The following is a 19,817-nucleotide window of genomic DNA, read 5'->3' as shown; positions in this document are numbered from 1 at the left end:
CCCCCGTGTCCCTTCTCCTATGCAGAGCCTCTGTCAAGCTTACCGGAACAATAATAGGAAGGATGGAGGTGGCCTCCTTTCTTGTTTCTATCCATGTCCCTGGAGATCCACCTCTCCTTTAGAGCCACAGAATATAACACGACTTTCCCTGGGAGGTGGGATTAAGCATTGAAACCACTTGCTTCGCTTTCGTGTCTCATGTTAATGATGGAGACAAATAGAATTTTCAGGCCATGCCATGTGTGGGCTACACAAAGATTAATAACTACATGGATAAGGAAGGCAGAAAGTCTCATAGAGAACATGATACCCATTCTTCTGTCCCACAAGTTTACCAGTAGGACATAAAAATAAATACTAATAAGCACCCCAAACAAAGACATCTCACGGTTCCCACAGTTTCTTGCTGTTACCAGTGCAGAATCTTGGAAAACCACAAGCGTCCTTTACTGCAGATCTAGACAATCCTTTGACTTGGTTTTGGGCTTTTAAAGAAAATATACCAACTACCCAAATGGATTCTTTACTATTTCAAAGTCTGGAGCTAGAAGAATATATATAAAACTTAATGTGAAAAAGCTGGGTAGTTAATCTCAACAAGCAGGCAAGCAAGAAATTGATGTGTAGCTGTTAGTCTGACATCAATTTCTGACAATATCACTTTGAGCTCATTCTCTGGCACCGAGATCAAATGCCCTTATTTATAGGTCTTAAACAAAGAAGAGCCTAAAAAGGAAGCTGCATTAAGCAAAAATCCTTTCCACGTATTACCCACCAGAACTTACTCAAACTGATTTTTTCCCCTTTTTCTCAACTTAGTGGAGAAGATAGTGAGCAAGGAAGAAATATGTTCAAGTTCGTTTGCGTTTTCCCTCCGAAACTGGAATTTCATGTTTTTAGGCTTAGTTTAGCTATAACTAACTCAAAATGGGAGAGAAAAGTAAAATATTTCCCAGAGGAAATAAACAAATAAACAGATAAAAACCCAACTACAACCCTGAATTCTAAAAGCTGCGAGTAATTTTTCCCACTTGCCCTAATAGGTATCAGCTAATATTCAGGTTGTGGCCTGAAATGTATGAGTGAGACCTTTTCCAAGGTAAGTGTCAACCGTGTTTCATGGATATTTTCCACCTGACAGTGTGTGAGGATTGCCTGACAACTCCAGTGCATTTGCCAAAGAACAGTGCCCTTGCACTGAAGACAATGGTTAGTCAGGACAGGGGCAATGAATGGTTCCCATTCAAATTCTTAATAAATAGAGAAATGAAAAAGAAAAAAGGCAACAGCAGTTGAATGTGCTTAAGTCATCTCCCCGGGATACAAGTGATTAAGAATAAACTTCTTATGCTAAAATAAATCTTTAAAAAACACAGCACAATGAGAAGAGCAGAAAGCCTGTTAGAAAAAAGCGATTCACTCATCTCAAGTAGGTTAAGCTGTCAGGAATATCAACTCGAAAGTTCTATGGGCTCTAGTCCCTTAGCATCCACGGCTCAATCCCTGACAGTTCTTTGTGAAGAACTTACCTCATCTTAAGACTTTCCTCTAGTACCACTGTCTCCAGGAACATGACACACAAATCCCAAACCATGGGAATTCATACAACATTTAAATTTGACCAAATGGAACCACCATATTGCCCCTAAAAATTGCATTCAAATATACTTTTCTCTTACCTTAGTCTTTTCACCAATGATGTTCTTTTCCAGTTCTGCTATTTTCCGATTTAGATGATCCAAAATTTCCTTCTCTTTCATAAGTTCAGTTGTTTCGGATTTCTGTTCTCCATCCAAAAGAGCACATTCCATATCCAACTGAGGACATAAAACAAAGCTCAGAGGTGTTTCACCTTCGGAGAGATTCTCAATTGCCCACTTTAGAGGTGCATTTTTAACAGCCACGAATTTCAAAAAGTACTATGGTATCAGCCAGACTGTAGGCTCTAGAGAACACTGCAGGGAGTTTAGGTGAGACTCAGAATTCCTATATAAGAAAGCTGGACAGCCTGCAATATATTTACTAAGAAATCCACCTATCATTTAATTTTTCTACTATAACTCCCTTTCTGCTAACTTCTCAATAATATTTTGCCTATTTGCTCACATTCAGACTCAAGCACAAACCACCTTGGGAGCAGCTGTGTCTGTCTTTGTCCACAGAGCTTGGGAAGTGAAAATTACACCCAGCCCAGCATGCAAGCGATGCATTCCTAGCAATGACAGCAGGAGGGACGTCCAGGGTCTGTGGATAAAATGACAGGTGAGCAGTCCCCTTCCTCTTATAGCTGTCTGCATCATCTGTGAGTATATATATGGTAGGCAGAATCAACATGCTCCATCTCACTCCATGGAGTTAGTATGAAAATGGCCCCTTTCTCTTATTATATAATAGACTATGTGTCTGTCTCCTCTTTGGTTTGCAAACCTCTAGAAAGCTGGGTCTATGTTTTCTTCATATATAAAACCCCCTATATTCTGACACGATGTCTAGCTCATACTAAGCATACTCAGGAAATGTTTGTTGGATTTGAACATGGACACCTAAATATATGGGACCTCAATTGACAGATCTGTAGCAAATCAGAGAGCATACACCAGTTAAGACAAAACTGGCTATACCCAAAGTACATCAAAAGTCTCATCTGGGGCGGCTGGGTGGCTCAGTCATTAAGCATTTGCCTTTGGCTCAGGTCATGATCCCAGGGCCTGGCATGGAGCCCCACATCAGGTTCCCTCCCCCATGGGAAGCCTGATCTCCCTTTCCCACTCCCCCTGCTCATGTTCCTTCTCTCGCTCTATCTCTGTCAAATAAATAAATGAAATCTTTAAAAAATAAAATGTCTCATCGGACTTAAGAAAAAAAAAAAAGACAAGGAAAAAATTTTTTCGAAAAAGGTATTTTTACCCTAACATGAACCCACTGAAAGAAAATACTAACTCATGTTGATTTCTATGTATTCTGCTTCCAAAGCTATGCCTTAATAGGCAGTAATATTTTTAAGCTAAAGGAAAGTGAGAAAAAAGAGAGGGGTAAAACACCAACTCCTGTTTTATACCTCTCTGGAAGATTCATCCATCTGGTCATTGATATCTTTGATTTTTTGTTCAAGTTCCTCGAGGTTATTCAGAATTGCTATCCGGGTCTCTTCCATTGCTGCCAACTCCTGAATCCTTTGTTCATCGTTTATACCCTCAGGGGTCTGCAATTAATCAACACAGAAAAGGGCTATTCACACTTCAATTCCAGAATCGCCCAATTTACACACCAGTAGGAAGTCTGGGGTTTCACAGTCTCAGTGCCTCTTTAGATTCTAAAAGCATCCTTGTGATTGTTCTGTTGCAATTCTGCATTTTCCCACAAATCCTCAGCAGTGATAGTCTTAAGTTACCTCATACAAACCAAATTAAATTCACCCATTCATATTCTTTTGAAGTTGAAATAACTAAGTTGGTACAGATGAGGAAGTTGTGGTCCATAGAGATTGTAGTGACTTCTCTTAAGGTCATAGAGAAAAGTTTGGCACAGCAAAGAACTAGAATCTAGGACAAGACTTTTGACATCTTCCTCGGGGATCTCTTGGGCATGATGCTACCTTCACTCCAAGCTCCATATTCTCTCCCATCTCCAAGTAAGCACTGTTCCTACAACAGTTTCCCGAATTTCTAGCCGTATCCTGGGCCCCACCACTAGGGTTATCTGTGAATGGGCATTCATGCTTATTTGTCTCCTTTCCAACACATGGTGGGAAAGCAAGGGCACGATACACTTGGCCCCTCTCGCCTCAGTGTTCCTTGAAGTGAATGACCAGGATAATACAGGCCTTATTACTTTGGTGATTCCCCAAATCACTGAAAACTATACACTTAATATGACATTAATTCATGTTTCACTTGTGTTCACACGTTACTATCTTTATCCTACAGCACCTTCTTCCTGTATAATGTTTAAGACACTAACTGGGCCAGTGGGCTTCTCTGACACAAAATATGACACTGGTCACTTCACAGAAAAAAACTTGAGTTCCTTGGCAAGGAATGAGAAAGTCAGGAAAAAAACTGGGTAAGAGAGGACATACTTATACCCCTGAACAGAGTGATGACAGGTGCCCAGGGAGGAAAGGAGCATTTGGGATCATACATGCGCAAACTGGGACTGCCTATTGTTTTAAGAAGAGAGTATAATGGGGGCGCCTGGGTGGCTCAGTGGGTTAAAGCCTCTGCCTTCGGCTCAGGTCATGATCCCAGGGTCCTGGGATCGAGCCCCACATCGGGCTCTCTGCTCGGCAGGGAGCCTGCTTCCTCCTCTCTCTCTCTGCCTACTTGTGATCTCTGTCTGTCAAATAAATAAAAATAAAAAATCTTTAAAAAAAAAAAAAAGAAGAAGAGAGTATAATGAATTGAAAATCGCCTCTTTCAGCCATTTCAGGTAGTTATCCTAGATATCAGCTGATTAGTCTTTCTGTAAGTCCGGGGATGATGGGGTAGAGGTACATCACTTACTCAATTTTTATCTCTTTTTGAAAAAGAAATAATTTTTCTGCATTAGTAAGTCAGCCATGAAACAATTTCACAATTGGACTTTAAACACAGCAACCTCAATAAGTAAATTATTGAAGATTACTCATTAGTATTCAAGAATATTCATATTAACCAAAGAAATAATTAACATTTGGTATGCCACATGAAATTCATTTGATTTATTTAATGATCTTGAAAATAACTTCAAGAAGAGAGCCAGCATGTGGCCTTCCTTATTCACAGTCTTTATTCTTTACCCTACTTCACTGCCCCTTAAGGAGATCAAACAATTGAGATGTCACAGTATCTCAGGGTGATTAGCAAAGGTACGCAGGCCTTCCACGCTTTGACATTTAGACTCCTAATTGCCATCTTAAATGCAGTATCTTGCCAATTATTAAAACAACTGCTGACCTTTTTATCACAATGAATCTCATTGTCTTAGTACTCAGGTGGCTGTTTTAGGGTGTGAGGAAGGCCCATAACAGTGAATGGCATTCCAAAATCACTGATGCGTAATCCTAGCAGGAAAGGCCCAAGAAGGCCAGTATCCTGTTGGGTGAACATTTCATATTGGGTTTCAGCTGCCAGCATGGTTTAAAAATATCTCTCACTGGTGGAAGTCAAGCATTAAGAGCAAACAAAAGCTGAGCAATCTCCACACCCTAAGCTTTCTAAGCAAGCGGCGGGTGAAGAAAGGTGACAGTGGCGATTATAAACATCTAACTCCAAGTTTCTAAACAACTGACCACAATGGGCACCATAGATAATAGACCATTTGAAAGACTGTTTATAACCATCAGTGCTATCTAGGAAATGGTCGTTCTTTTTTGTTATTTATAAAGAGTAAAATCTTCAAAAGGCATTCCAAAACTGAATGGTTGGTGATGGAATGGGATGAGCGTACTGTTTACACACATAGGAGCATCCCCAAATACGCCATCTATGAGGTAACCCGATCTCCACAGAGAAAGGTGAGGGACGGTAGAAACAAGACACTTTGTTTCTGCTTTTTCGCCCCCAAATCTCCTTAGAAACTCCTTGCAACCAGAGGAAGGTGCAAGTGTGACGGCTGTCCACTGTAGACAGAATGATTACTCAATAAGAGAAGAGGGAGAAAATTCTCCAAGAAAAGAACTTTTTTTTTTCCCTCAAATAACAATATGAGGTGATGGATGTTAGCTAAACTAAGCGTGGCGATCATTTCACGATATTTGTAAGTCACGTCACAAGCCTGTACACAAAACACACAAGTGCTGTACGTTTGACTTATATCCTAACACTACAGGAAAAAAGAACAGTGAGCTACTCTCAGCTTTCACCTCAGGTGCCAGAAGACAGGTTCACAAAAGCCAATTAAAATGAGCTTATTCCGGGGTGCTTGGGTGGCTCAGTCAGTTAAGCATCTGACTCAGTTTGGTTGAGGTCATGATCTCAGGATTGTGAGATCGAGCCTGGCGGCAGGCTCCGCGCTCAGTGGGGAGTCTGCTTGAGAGTCTCTTTCTCCCTCTCCCTCTGCTCCTCCCCCTTTGCTCTCACTTTTTCTCTCTAAAATAAGTAAATCTTTAAAATATTAAATTAAATTAAATGTGCATATTTCTAAGGTCATCTGTATCTTTATGTGTTAGCTAAAACTACGTTCCAGAACAGTAAGTCTCAGGTTTCCTAAATATCATCAAAATCTTTGTTTCCTTAAATCAATGGATCTGTCATATTCTTCTCCTCTGCATTTGATCCTTAGATCGGTTAATAACAAACACTGTCCTTTGCTAAGTAAATGAGTTAGTGAGCAGATTACTAAGAAGAAAAGCATCCAAAACAAATGCTCATTTAATAAAACACTCTTCTATCTGCTGTCCTGGAATGACATATATCTGTCTCCGTAAAGTCATACAGGCAAACCTCCGTCCTTGGAACTCATCCCCTCCCTCACTCCCTGCCTAAGCTGCTTCGAGGTAACCAGAGGCGCCTTTGTTATTTCCTGTCTCTAAAGGATGCACAGTCTTACAGGTCTGGCCACAACGGTGGTTGCTCTAAGCTTTAGAGGAGTCCTTTTCCACAAAAGCATATTTGGGCAATTAGAAACATCTGCCACGATCTGCCCATTTACACACCAGCAGCTCTCCTGTCCTAGCTCTCTTCAGCAGGAAACCTGTCTCCCTAAAGATGGTCCTTAGAGAGAGACACACAGCTTACTGTTTTACCAAATTCTTGCAGCTGTCCATGTTGGAAGACATTTAAATGAAAAGAGAGACAAGACTTCAAAGGAAGCCTAAGGGCTGATGAAAACCGCTCAAGCTTTCAAATGGTGGGTCATTTACTTTGCTGAACACAACCAACTTTTGATTCTGCCCCCCATCCTAGTTTCTAACAGTTGCAACTTTCTAGCAATGGAGACAGATGTCTTATTCGGAAGTACTTTCCACAGAGAATGAGTAAGGTCACTGTGGTCATTAGGAGAAAGAAGGACTGAACATTTCCAAGTCCTGATGCTGATGTTGGGAGAACTCAGAAGGTTAGTCCAGGATATACTCCTGATGAGGAACACTGAGTGAAAAAGTCAAAACAAACACACACACTCCTCCTGAATAATACTCCAGGTGATAAACTACTTCCAGAAATTTGCACATGATAATGTCTTTCTCTTAATCAGTTTGTGTCATTCTCTTACAACAAAAATTTAACTGATAAATTTTTTTTTGTTTTTCATTCTTTGGCTATAATGGCCAAGAATCTCAGAATTGAACTTAATGGTCTGAGTTACTTACTTAATTAATTAATCCTGTTTACTTAAATAAATTCTTGTGATTATAGCATCTGTTTTTTCCTCCTGATTACTATTTTTGGTGTGTTAATTTTATTCCAATAAAACTTATATCTTCTTGTCACTCTCTTAAATCCTTTCTAGAAAAGAAGTAGAATTTATTTTAATTTCATAGAAAAAAGATTCTTGGAACACTTAGGTAGCTAGTCAGTTAAGCGTCTGACTCTTGATTTTGGCTCAGATAATGACCTTGGGGTCATGAGATCAAGCCCCAGGTTGGGCTCTGCACTGGTCATGGAGCCTGCTTAAGATTCCTCGCTCTCTCTCCCTCTGCCCTCTCCTTGCACACTTGCACACACTCTCTGTCTTTCTCTCTCGAAAAAAAAACAAGAAAAAAAAAAAAAAGAATCTTAACCTGTGTGAAAAAAGTTACACCAAAAGATTTTCCTCTAATTCCATTTAAGAAATCCTCAAATTTGGAAGACATTTTGAAATCAATATACAACCAGAAGACTAAGTAATAATGACTACATATGAATCTTAAACACTTATACATCTAAAAAATATCATAAGTACACATATTTACTTATGTGTAAGTGTTTAAGACCACTCATGATAAAAGACTAATTTCCTTACAAATAACTCTAATGACTTAGTGAAAACAAAGTAAGAAATTTTTAAAAAAATGGGTGAAGAACATGAGTAAGTGGGTCAAAACACAAATTCACAACTAAAAATAAGAAAAGATGTCTAACTTTATGCATAATTAAGGGCAAGCAAATTAGACACCAATTAATTTAGTATATTGAAAAATTTTGAAAATGTGCAGCCTTGGCAAGTGTATGGAGAACAAGGCATGCTCACAAACTGTTGGTGGAAGTGTCACCTGGAAATATGCAGTCTTTTGAGAGTATCATTTGGAAGTACTGATTAAAATGAATAACATAGGGGCGCCTGGGTGGCTCAGTGGGTTAAAGCCTCTGCCTTCGGCTCAGGTCGTGATCCCAGGGTCCTGGGATCGAGCCCTGAGTCGGGCTCTCTGCTCAGCAGGAAGCCTGCTTCCCTCCTCTCTCTCTGCCTGCCTCTCTGCCTACCTGTGATCTCTGTCTGTCAAATAAATCAATAAAGTCTTAAAAAAAATAAAATGAATAACATACAAACTCTTTGACCCAGCCATTCCAATTTTAGTAAGTGAACTTGAAGATACATTTGCACAATATTCACTGCATATCCATTTTATTAGTAAAAAAGCTAGAAACAATTTAAATGGTATTTCCAAACGATAGAATACTAGCCAGCTATTAAAAAGAATGAGCCAGAGCTGTGTGTACTAAAATGCAAAAATGTGCAAACATTGAGTGAGGCAAAGAAAAAGGGCAGAACACCATGTTTGCATCTGTGCGTCCATGCCTGTGGCTGTAATATGCACAGAAATATGAAGAAGGCAGGTAAGACACTTTGGTGTTTATTTCTCAGGTGTACAACCAGGAGGGGGCAAAGAAAAGAGAAACTTCCTTCTTTGGAGTTTTCTGTATTGCTACAATTCTTATGGTGCACACTTGTTACTTAAGAATAAACGCCCTAATTTGCTGCACCTCATTTAGCTAATTACCTCTTAAACTGAAGCTTCACTGAAAACATTTTGGGAAACAAGTTCGACAAAGCCCTTCATCTCTGAGCCAAAGCAGAAGCAGAGCCCCAGGCCCTAAATCCTGATCTTTTTGCTCTGTTGCCTTTACCTTGGGTAGGATACTAAGATAAGCAGACTCGCTGGACGTTTTCAGGAAGGCAGGCGTGAGGTCCCTGAGCAGCTCTTCATTCCTGATGCTCCTGGGGGAAAGGAAGCCGGCACCGCTCTGCCCAACGCTCCCGAAGACCGCCGAGTCGGCATCGTGGAGAGAGCCTTTCGGGTGGCACCTGTACCTGGCGTCAGGGCTCACCACGGCTTCCTCAAACACAGACTCCTCATCAGACAGCTGCAGCTTCTCAAGCTCCTTGTTGATCTTCTGCACATCGGCTACGGTGGTGCCGGTGGACAAGTGACTGTCAGGCTTCGTGAACTCAGCACAGAGACTGAGGATCGTCTCCAGGCGCTGTCTCTCCTAGAACACAGAAGAGGGGACGGTTAGAGAGTTTGTGACAATGCAGACAATCACAAAGAAAAAGATCGAAGAACCTGGGACCACTGGTGATTTCATCCCATAGGTAAACCCACAGTCAGGGGGCTGGTGATGAGTTTCCATCACCTTGGATGAATGTGTTTAAGGATCCAGGTGAAACTCCGGGGGGAAAATGCCTGATTTTCTTCCCAAACTCAATTCGGGCTGTCCCCTCTCCTTAGATGTCCCAGTGTGGATCCTCCCACGTAGCAGCCCCAGGTAAGCTTTTTCTCCTCTGGACACTTCAAAGTTGTTTTTTTTTTTAAAATCTCCTTTTTAAAAAATGTTTACTCCCCCTTCCTTCTTTATCACTCTACCTCTTTCAACCCTATCGACTTAACACTTGTGCTTAAAGTTACTTCTCTAGCATCCTAGTGAAATAGACACACAAAAAGAAAAATACTACTTAAAGAATCTTGTAATTTAAAAGAATTTTTTTCTTGAATTTTTTTCAAATTTTTTCTTGACATGCCTCAAATTTTTCAGTACTTTTCTTATGTCTTGTCATGAGATAAAGGTCTTTTCTACCAATTTCTCACATGGGTAATTAAAACTATAAAGAATCAGAAATATTGCATAAAAATGAAAAACTTTTCATGTCACGTCCAGATAGAAAGACAGCAATGTATTTCAGATTCTGAAATCATTTTGATTCGATTTAACTGGAACATAAAATGATAGTTCATTTGCTTAAAATATATATATATAGGCCATTGATGTCTATAATGGTACTATTTCTTCACCAAGCTCCCCATACAAAACAAGTGGATATTTATGGTTTTGACTTAAAGTTAATTTTCTATATATTTTTGAGCAATAGGATGTAATTTATGAAGTGTTTATCATAAATCTCGACAGCACTGTCTGGGGTGAGGAACCTTAACATCTCTGCCTCTCACATTAATTCCAAGGCCAAAGTGAAAAGAAAATAAGATAACAACAACAACAACAATCTGTTGTGATTACATCTACCACATTGGAAAAAAAATTCAAAAGCCTTCCGTGGAAAAAACATAGAGAATTTTAAAATAGCACCAGGCTGCTGTTTGCAATTTCTAATTGCAGCTAATTCGTAAAGACAAAATTCTGAAGGTACTCAGTTCTTTACCAGTTGAAGGACTGACTATCCAATAGCAAAGTTAAATAGAAACAGAGCAACATAATGTCTTGGTTTCCATTAGATACACTAATTCAATGACAAGACAGAAGTCATTTAAGTTGCAGCTGACTTTTCTCTGTCCTCTGAAGTTTGCCCACTTCACCCCTGCAAAAGCAATAGCTTGATCAAAAGGACTGTCACACTGGCTCCTATGAGCCCGACCTCCCATTCACTGCCTGAACTTGCGGCCTCCCGCTGCAGCTCCGTCCTCATGGCCTCGTCCCAGGGCAGGCACTGATCCCATGAGCTTCAGCGCCCTGTCCACCCCAGAGCCCCGGGCTTATTTCTCTCTGCAGCTGCCGCCAGCTGCCAAGCCCTACCCACCTCAGCTTCACGGGGAGGGAGTTGGGGGGGCACAGCATTCACTGCTTTATTTTAAATTTCTCTGAGGAGGGAAGGAAGTTTACATGGGAATATGCAAAAACCACCTGCAAGGGCATACTTAAGGAGGGGACAGGAACAGATGCTGTATTTTACCCCTTCTCAGCAGCATCTGCACGAAACGCTAATGCTAATCTCCCAAGGAAAGTTCTCTTTCTGCCATTTAGGTGACTTAAGTTGAAGCATCTAAAAACTCCGTCTTTACTGTCGACCTTTATAGATCGCAGTGTGTACACATTAGCCTGGACAGTAATTACGGTGTGGGATTATCTGAAAGTTGTCAATTCCCCACTTACCAGGGCTTCAAAACCACGGAAGGCACTTCTGCCTCGCCTGTAATACATAGCAAAATTCCTCCCACATCTCTTTCCCAAAATAGTTTCTGCTGCTGCCAGTGCTCTTGCTTAATTCCACAGGGAATAAATGATCCCAGCCTTAAGATGAATGCTATTTCAGACAGTGAAACGCAGTATTCAAAGGCTTGTGCACAGGAAGTGTGGTTTACTGGTATGTGCTTCTCTCTATTCTTATCACCCCATTCACAGCCAATCTGTCCAGGCTTGAATCACACACACACACACAGCACCGCCGCCTGTGAGTCTCAGAGAAATCCAGGCTGCGCTGAGACACGCTGAGCTGCACCGAAGAAAAATAAACTGATGTCAAGAAGTACGTCAGAAGAAAGTCTGCAAGGCATTTCAGAAAGCACTATATGCAGCCTTTTAAGGAAAACGCTGTACAGACGTACGCTCATAAAATCCCTCTCCCCCAAGCCCTCTTCACTCTGGAGTCTTGTTCCTTCCCATCCATCACTCCAATATTCTCCCCTCTGGGAGAGCCTAAAACCAGGGCACCTATTCCACACCAGCAGACCTTTGAGAACCAAACAGGTCACTGTGAATAGTTACGCTGGAACGTCAAGCTCCAACAGGGACCGAGATGGATGGCCGCCCACCTAAAACCCAGCTTCATCTGGCATTTCACCTGGTGACCTGCCAAGTTGGGAGGGCCACCCACTTGAAGGTCTTCAATTCCTGCCCACCTCTCCCAACCAGCATTCTGCAGCGCATTCTTTTGAAAAGTCCTAGGCATCTAAATGGCATGAAACATGGGTGCTATGACTTTGAAAAGTAGGTCATTTGAATCAAATTATTTTAAATACATTTCTTAATCTCCCTCTCTGTTTTCCCTTTCCTCCTCTCCATATACCACGTATATAGAAGAAAGATTTGAAGGGGACACAGGATCTTAAAATAGATGCCAGAAGAAAATGCTGTGCGGTTCCTTCCCCCAGCAATTAAAAAAAAAAAAAAGAACGCTGCAGACTGAGTGTGTTTTGATCTCAGAGCTTTCTTTCTTTCTCTGAGGAATGTGTCTGGCAATGCCTCTCTCTACAGCCCTCGGTCAGAGACCTCTCCCATCTCCCAGCCCCATCCATCCCCTGGTAACCAACAGCAGCCAGTCCGGGCTACAGGACTAGAAATGTAGTGCAGAGGTAAATCACATAGAAAACAGTTGCCTGATACCCACAAAGGCAGTAGGAATCTTTGCTGAACTCCTTGTGTTAAAATTAACTATGCTGGGTCCCTCGTTAACATAAAAGCAAGGGTCAACTTTTAATGGCCAGAAATAATGTAGTCGAAAGAAGGTATTTTTTCTCAAGAGGACCTGTTGTAACTGCTAAGTATGACTTTACTTCTCTCTCCTGTCAATCCTAGTGATTCAATATCTCCATAATCGCCAGTTCATCAAAGATCTATTAAGTTATTCTCAGGCTGTTACTGTGCTGGAGACACGAGGACAGAAAAAGACAGCATTTTTACCCTTACATCTTTAGCGGAAGGCATAAAGAGTTAGTCAAAGACAAGGGTGCTAACCGATTTACAGAAAACCAATAAATTCACAGATAAGGAAGTAGTGGACAAAAATTACAGAAGGACAAATCTGAGTTGAGACCCTGGGATAAATATGAGTCTGTGTGGCCTGCTGGCCAGTGCAGTGGGCTGGGCAAGTCTATAAAGGAACCGTGTAAGCCACGGCGTAGAGCGGGGACTAAAGAGCATGCTCATGATCCACAACTGCCATGTGGCTGCAAAGACGGATTCTGTGGAGGAAGAGGGACAAGGCACACGCAGAGAAGTGGGTCAACTCTCTGTCTCTGTATACCAGGACTTAAGCAATCCCAACAACCCTAAATAAAGAATCAGCAAGAGTCAGAGAACCTGGTCTAAAAGTGGATGGCAGAATGAGATGGAGCCGACAGCATGTAAGCAGAATTTCTAAGACTCCATGAGTGAATTCTGATGTCTCATTTAGGTAGGAAAATGAGGGGGGAAACAGAGCGATGGTTAAGTCTTTTATGTGAGTCTTTTTGTTTTTAGAGATAAACCCCTTGGGGTAGTGACTAGGGGTATGATGATCAGTTCTTGTCTTTTTGGACACAGGGTAAAACAGTTTTTCAGTCTCCTACCCCTAAACTTGATGTAAGTGTCAAACTTGCATTGGCCAATGACATGTGAGAAGCAATGTGTGTCCCTTCTGCCTGGACGGCCAACACATGCATGGTCCATTACTGTCTTGCTTTGCCATTGCAGAGTGACACTCAAGATGGTGCTGGCTCCCTGAGCCTTGACCTCGAGCAAGGAAATAGGGAGCAGAAGCCTCATTCAACCCATGCTGGCCATGGAGAGGGGAGGAGAAAGAGACCTATGCTGTTTTAAGCCTGAGATAATTTTTTTTCTTTTGTTTTCTCCACAGAAGCCCATTATGATTGATAAGCCTTGCTTAAGCTCAAGCAGGTAACAGGCCCAAAGTTTGGAGACAAGGGCCTCAGAGATCCTACTAAAGGCAGCTCATTTATTTACGGGGTAATAAAGAATTTGGCTTTGCCCAAAGGGAGGTCTGGCTTTCACTGTTGGACTGTGGGCTTCTGGAAGGTAATCTATGTCATACCTGATTGGATTATCTTTGTTTAAGACACAGTGGGGCACTCCTGATAATCAGTCTCAGGGGGAGGGCTGGCCACTCCAGAAGTCGGTCAACCTAGAGATGAGATTAACCAAGTGGACAATCAATCAATTGTGCCTACATGATGATGTCTCCATAAACACTCCAGACACTGAAGCTTACCAGGTCTTCCTCGGCTGCCCACACTCCACACACCAGTGTAGGTAGCATATCACATCCTGACTCCACAGGGAGAGGGCAGCAGAAGCTTTACGGAACCTCCTGACTCCATCCTCTGCTTCTCCTTCGCTTCTCTTCTCTTGGCTGATCTTCATCTTAACCCTTCCCTATAATAAATAATAATCCTAACTACAACAGCTTTCAGTGGGTTCTGTAAGTCTTTCTAGTGAATTCATGAACTGGTGGATGGTTCCCAGGAACTCCCTGAACTTGTGCTTGGTATCAGAAGAGAGGACGGTCATATATGGAGACAGCACCCTTTCATTTCATAACTGGCCTTCATGTTTATCCAAACATTGCCCTAGTATTATTTTTATCAGTTTAGGACAACTGATCTAAGAAACTATGTATATGTAAGTAAGGAGTTTTTATTTTTTTGGTTTTACAAATTATCTTCATCAGTGTCAGTGTAATGTCTAGCTAAGAACATTTTATCTTCCAGTCTACTTGAGAAGTCTACCTTCAGACTTGTGGTCCGGGCAGCGCTTCATTCTGCCGTCCATTGTTTAAAATGCATGTGTGCATGTGCCCCATCAGAGGGTTGTTCTGCAAAGAGGTCCATCTGACAAATGAAAGAGCAATGGCTTGTGTGACGTATCTGTTCTGGAGGCAAGTTCAAGTCATCTGAAGACTTTCTAAATAATGTGACAGCTATGAACTGATAGGCAAGCATTTGCTACGTGAAGATTACTAGGAGGATTTTGCATCAACTATACCTATTCTGGCTCCATGATAACGGAAAACCAGATGCTGAGGAAAAGTAAGGCATATGCAGATAACTAGGACACCGCTTACCACTCAGTGATTTTTCAGTACTCATTTCTCAAATATAGTCAATACATCCCAATACACAAAAGTACTGCCTAAGGAGATCAAGGTCATCCTGTGCAATGCCCTAAGCTTCCCTCCTCTACCTCTTTTTAAATATCTGGTCCTCCTTTCTTCATGGTACCACAGTGGCTAAGAGCAGGAACTCTGGAGCCTCAATGCTTTTTCCATAGCTACTTGTGAGGCTCTGGGCAAGTCATTTAGCTTCTGTGGGTCTTAGTTCCTCATGCATAAAGCAGGGAATTACTAGAGTATCTACCTTGTAGGGTGTCATGGGGATTTAAAACACAAACAAATATATATATATATATATTTGTTTATATATATAATGTATACATATACATAATACACACACACACGCTTCTTGAACACAGTATACACAATATAAGTTAGCACAGGCATCTAAGGAGAGTCGCTCAGTCTTCCCAAGGAAAAGCCCTCTACCTGCCTCACTGAGTCTATATGCGCTCCCATTATCCTTACGGTTTTGTTTCACCAATTTTCCCTCCCCTACACACTTACTTCCTCTCTCAAATCCTTTGCCTCTGTCTGCAAATGTACTCAAGTCCTCTCCTTCTCCCACCACCCCAGACAATAAATTATCGTCATCACATTACCCAGCAGATTTACTATTCCGCTTCCTTACTTCCCTTCACACCTCCACACATTCCCTATCTCAAAGAAGTCACCAAAGCTCAGCATTTCACTTCCACCATTCACAGCCCTTTGCAATCTAGAATAGTGTATCCTGCCTTTGTGCAGACTAGACACTCTGCAAGAGAAGGGGCACCTCCCATTTCTCCAGGAAAATTACAAGTACAGTGAGCAGAAAGGAGAAGCACTTTGAAATAATGGTATCAGGATTCTACAAAGAAATCTCAGTGCTTCTCTCTGTAACCATGTATTGTAAGGATCTGTGGATAAATTGACTTCTTTTTCTCACACGGAACCACTGGGCTTTCAGAGCAGAGTCTGTGTCTGTTTGATTAAGTGGAAAGAACAAAGATTTGGATTTGAAGTTCTGGAACGTACCAGACCTATAACACAGAAGTTCTTATCAGGTCCAACCCTTTGCGTTTCTATAAACTGGTCTGTAAAACGGAGATGATAAGATCAGCACCTGCCCTAGGCTTCTTGGGAGGAATCAATAAAGGAGTGTGTGTGAGAATGTTTAAAGTCTAAGTTGGTTCCTGTCACAAGGCAGGTGCTCAGTGTTTGTTATCAATGATTAGAGATGCTTTCCATAAAAAATTGGAAGTGAAATTGATAGCTGTCTTGTGGATCCTGGAGAATCATCACTAATACAGGAAGGAGTTCCCCCTTATGCGAGGGGGATATGTTCCAAGACCCTCAGTGTGTACCTGAGACCACGGATAGTACTAAACCCTATATACACGATGGTTTTTTCTATGTGTACATACCTAAACATGGTAAAGTTTAATGCATTAAAGTAGGCACAGTTAAGAGATTAACAATAATCAATAATAAAATAGAATAGTATAACCATGTATTGTGATAAAATTATGGATGTGGTCTCTCTCTCCTTCTCTCTCAAAGTACCTTATTGTACTGTACCCACCTTTTTTATGATGAAGTGAGATGATAAAATGTTTACATGATGCGATGAAGTGAGGTGAATGGCATAGGTATGGTGCCTAACATTAGGCTACTACTGACCTCCTGATGGTGGGTCAGAAGAAGGTTACCTGCTTCTAGACCGAGGCTGAGAGCAGGTAACTGAAACCAGGAAAAGCAAACTACAAAGAAGGGGGGGACTACTGTATTAGTTAACAAGCAAACCTAACAGCCGAATTCAACTGTTCTCAGGGAAAGGCAATACAGGAAAAATATCTGATGCAGCCAAATGTCTCCCTGAAAAATTCACAGATCTGTGGGGCTCTTTGGCCAGTCTGGAAGGAGAGAAAAATCCTCTACTGCCCAAAATTCCCTCCAGGGGGTGAATCACATACCTGAACTTCTGGCAACAGAGCTCTGCCCAGTTGCCATAGCAACCCAGGGAGGAAGAGATCTTTTCAGTCTCTCTGTGCCCTTTGGTCATTCTAGCCCCACCATCACAGAGCAACACATATTCCCCATAGCACATTAAGTCCAGCAGAGTAACTTCTAGAAGTAACTATCCCCCCCAAATCCATGCTCCTCTCCAATGCACACAATTCATACTTGACATAAAACCCAGATTTCTATTTCACATTTTCTCTGACTCTACCTTACACTCCTGAGATTATCAGTGTTCCTGTCCTATGAGTACACACATCATTCAAATACCTGAGGAACTTATCATCTCCTGTCTTTGCTCATACTCAGACAAAGAAACTCAGCTCTTCTAATCTCATTTCATAAATCAACCCCTCACACTCCAGATTTTTTTTTTAATTACTATTACTCACCAGTGTGTCAACATCTCCCTTAAAGCTACTTGTCCTTACTGCAGTCCTTACCAACTGTCCTTTTCTGTGTCCATATTTTAGGAGCTTGTAATTAAGAAATATATATGTACAAAATTAGTATATACTATTTTATGTTATCAATACATTTACTAAATAGATGATTATTAACATATCTAATAATTCAATAATATGAAATATGTTATATAAGGATATAAATTATATATAACATATATATATAGACGCTGAGGTAATGTTGATTTTTATTTTCCTTTACATCGAACATGTCCTAAAATACTATCACCTGACTTAATTGATCCTGTTACTTTTTAGACCAGGAATGTTTGCTTCAACTCGCTTTTTCTACTGGCAGTTATTTCTTGCATTTGTGAGCAGATGCAAGTGCATCTCTCACTACAATAATCATCTAACTTAGATCTGCTGTATTTTCGTCCTTTTCCTAAGGCCTTTTTGCATCATTTTGCCATTTAAAATCAACTGGCAGACATACAAGTGATGAAAAATTTTACTTGGATAAGATATCAGGGTTGAGCTGAACTATTCTTAAAATATTAATAGATATTGCTTCAAAGAAAGTGCTGATTATGAATGACTCCATAACATTGTTGCCTCAGCTCAGATAACTGAAGGGGGGGAAATCATGCACTTCTCCCTACAACTGAAAAGCACTGGCTACAAACAGGAAATTCATGTGATCAGTATATTCATAATTTCCTCCTAGCGTCTAAAGAAGTATGCCAATTATTTTTCCTTGTACATAGTGTGTCAGAAGAAAATCTACAAGGTTCCTAGATCCCTTCTGTTTAAAAAATTTGTGCTTTTGCTACACACCATTAAGGAAAACACAACAAAAGTCTAAAATATTGCTGTTCATTTGCAATTTCACCCTGGCTTAACCAAGTTCCAGGGAATCTGTTTATTTGTTTGTCTCCCCTGAAGGATCATGATTTATAAAATGCAATCCACTGAAATACCTTTAGAATTTTATGTAATATTTAATTTTTTCAATCCACAACTAAATCTCCACATTGGAAAATCTACCTAAAAAAATTAAGGAACCCTCTTTATGCACAAAGAAGTTGGTAGAGTAAAAAAATAGGAAAGTCTCACATGTAAAACACAAAGCCAAAAACGGGTGGACTATCACACATCACCTGAAAGTTTTGTAAATGCAACTATTTATGAGAGATATATTACATGGAAAATACCGTGTTCTAAAATTTATAAAAGCATGCTACAGTTCTATATAGAAAAAGGCAAAATAATGGCGTTCCTAGGTGGCTTAGTTAGTAAGTGTCTACCTTCGGCTCACGTCATGGTCCTGGAGTCCTGGGATCGAGCCCCATAACGAGCCCTGCATAGCAGCTCCTCACCTTTCCCTCTCCTTCTGCCTCTCTCCTGGGTTTGTACTCTCTCTTTGACATAAATAAAATCTCTTAAAAATGCAAAATAAATAGTGACAAGTCTTCTTTCTCTACTTGAGATGTTAAGAAAGTAACTACATTTACCTTGCTTCCAGAACAACTTTTAAAATTGTAATCTCTGCCTACCATGATTTAGGCCTTGGTCTTCATGATCTAATGGGAAAGACAGACTTTTCAATATTCTGGCTCTCTTATTCTGTAATCAAAATGAAAGACTAATACATGTCTGAGAAACTTATTCTTTTTCTATTTAGGCATTTTATTAAAATTGTCTTTTTTCAAAATCCAAATTACAATCCCAGAACTGGGATATGGTCTTAGCAATTTTGAATGAGAAACATCAATTTTTCCAAACCAAAATTCTTCAGCAGAACATGCCTCCGTATACAGATTTCCCCCTTGAGATCAATTAGACTTCACCAGAGCAAAGTTCTTGGCTGTTCTGAACTTTAAAAACTAATCTCCCTGACTCCTGCTTCTGGGAAGATGAGGTGGAGGTATTTTTCCCTATTCTTCCCACTGAGTGTAACTGAGAACCTTGGACACATTTGGTATAAGACAAACAGAAGAAGACCAAAAGATGAAGAAAAGGCAGCAGATCAACTGGGCACGTAGGGACCCAAAAATGAGTTCCCTGAGATTTCCTTTACCTCATATATCCCAGACTTGAGCTGGAGAGAAGCAATGACATGGAACATCCTAGTTCAATCTCCAAAGACTTATGCAGCGAGGAAGAAGCCAGACTCAAAGTATATGATTACATGTATGTAACATTCCTATGATAATAAAATTACAGCTCTGGAGAACAGACGAGCAGATGCCAGGGGTTAAGGAGTTGCTGAGAGTAGGAGGAAAGTGGAGGAGGCTACAGAAGGCCTGCAGGGGGGAGTTTGGGGTGTTGTATCTGCTCTGTATCTTGGCTGCATCAATGTTAATATACTAGCTGTGATAGGAAAACTATAGTTTCGCA

At 40.8% G+C, this 19,817-nt stretch overlaps 1 protein-coding gene and 1 long non-coding RNA gene across 26 annotated transcripts in view; one reads left to right on the top strand and one right to left on the bottom strand.

Annotated features, from left to right (window-relative positions):
- Positions 1–19,817, bottom strand: part of PHLDB2 (pleckstrin homology like domain family B member 2) — a 219,602-nt gene that overhangs the window by 55,663 nt on the left and 144,122 nt on the right. For 23 of the 25 annotated variants that reach the window (XM_047724468.1, XM_047724331.1, XM_047724355.1 and 20 more), the window contains 3 exons: positions 9,024–9,386; positions 3,059–3,202; positions 1,680–1,817 (listed from right to left, as the gene is read on the bottom strand). In XM_047724468.1, coding sequence (XP_047580424.1) covers positions 1,680–1,817; positions 3,059–3,202; positions 9,024–9,386 — 645 coding nt within the window. Of the gene's footprint in view, positions 1–1,679; positions 1,818–3,058; positions 3,203–9,023; positions 9,387–11,279; positions 11,343–19,817 lie in introns of those variants that run through there. The other 2 variants (XM_047724477.1, XM_047724381.1) reach the window with 2 other exon arrangements.
- LOC125097101 (uncharacterized) lies at positions 1,141–13,839 on the top strand. The gene is made up of 3 exons (XR_007126494.1): positions 1,141–1,209; positions 2,113–2,262; positions 13,741–13,839. It is a non-coding gene; the product is annotated as an uncharacterized LOC125097101 (long non-coding RNA).

Source organism: Lutra lutra, chromosome 1, assembly GCF_902655055.1.
Source record: "Lutra lutra chromosome 1, mLutLut1.2, whole genome shotgun sequence".
In the NCBI taxonomy this organism is placed as follows: Eukaryota; Metazoa; Chordata; class Mammalia; order Carnivora; family Mustelidae; genus Lutra; species Lutra lutra.
This window is presented reverse-complemented; position numbering and strand designations above follow the sequence as displayed.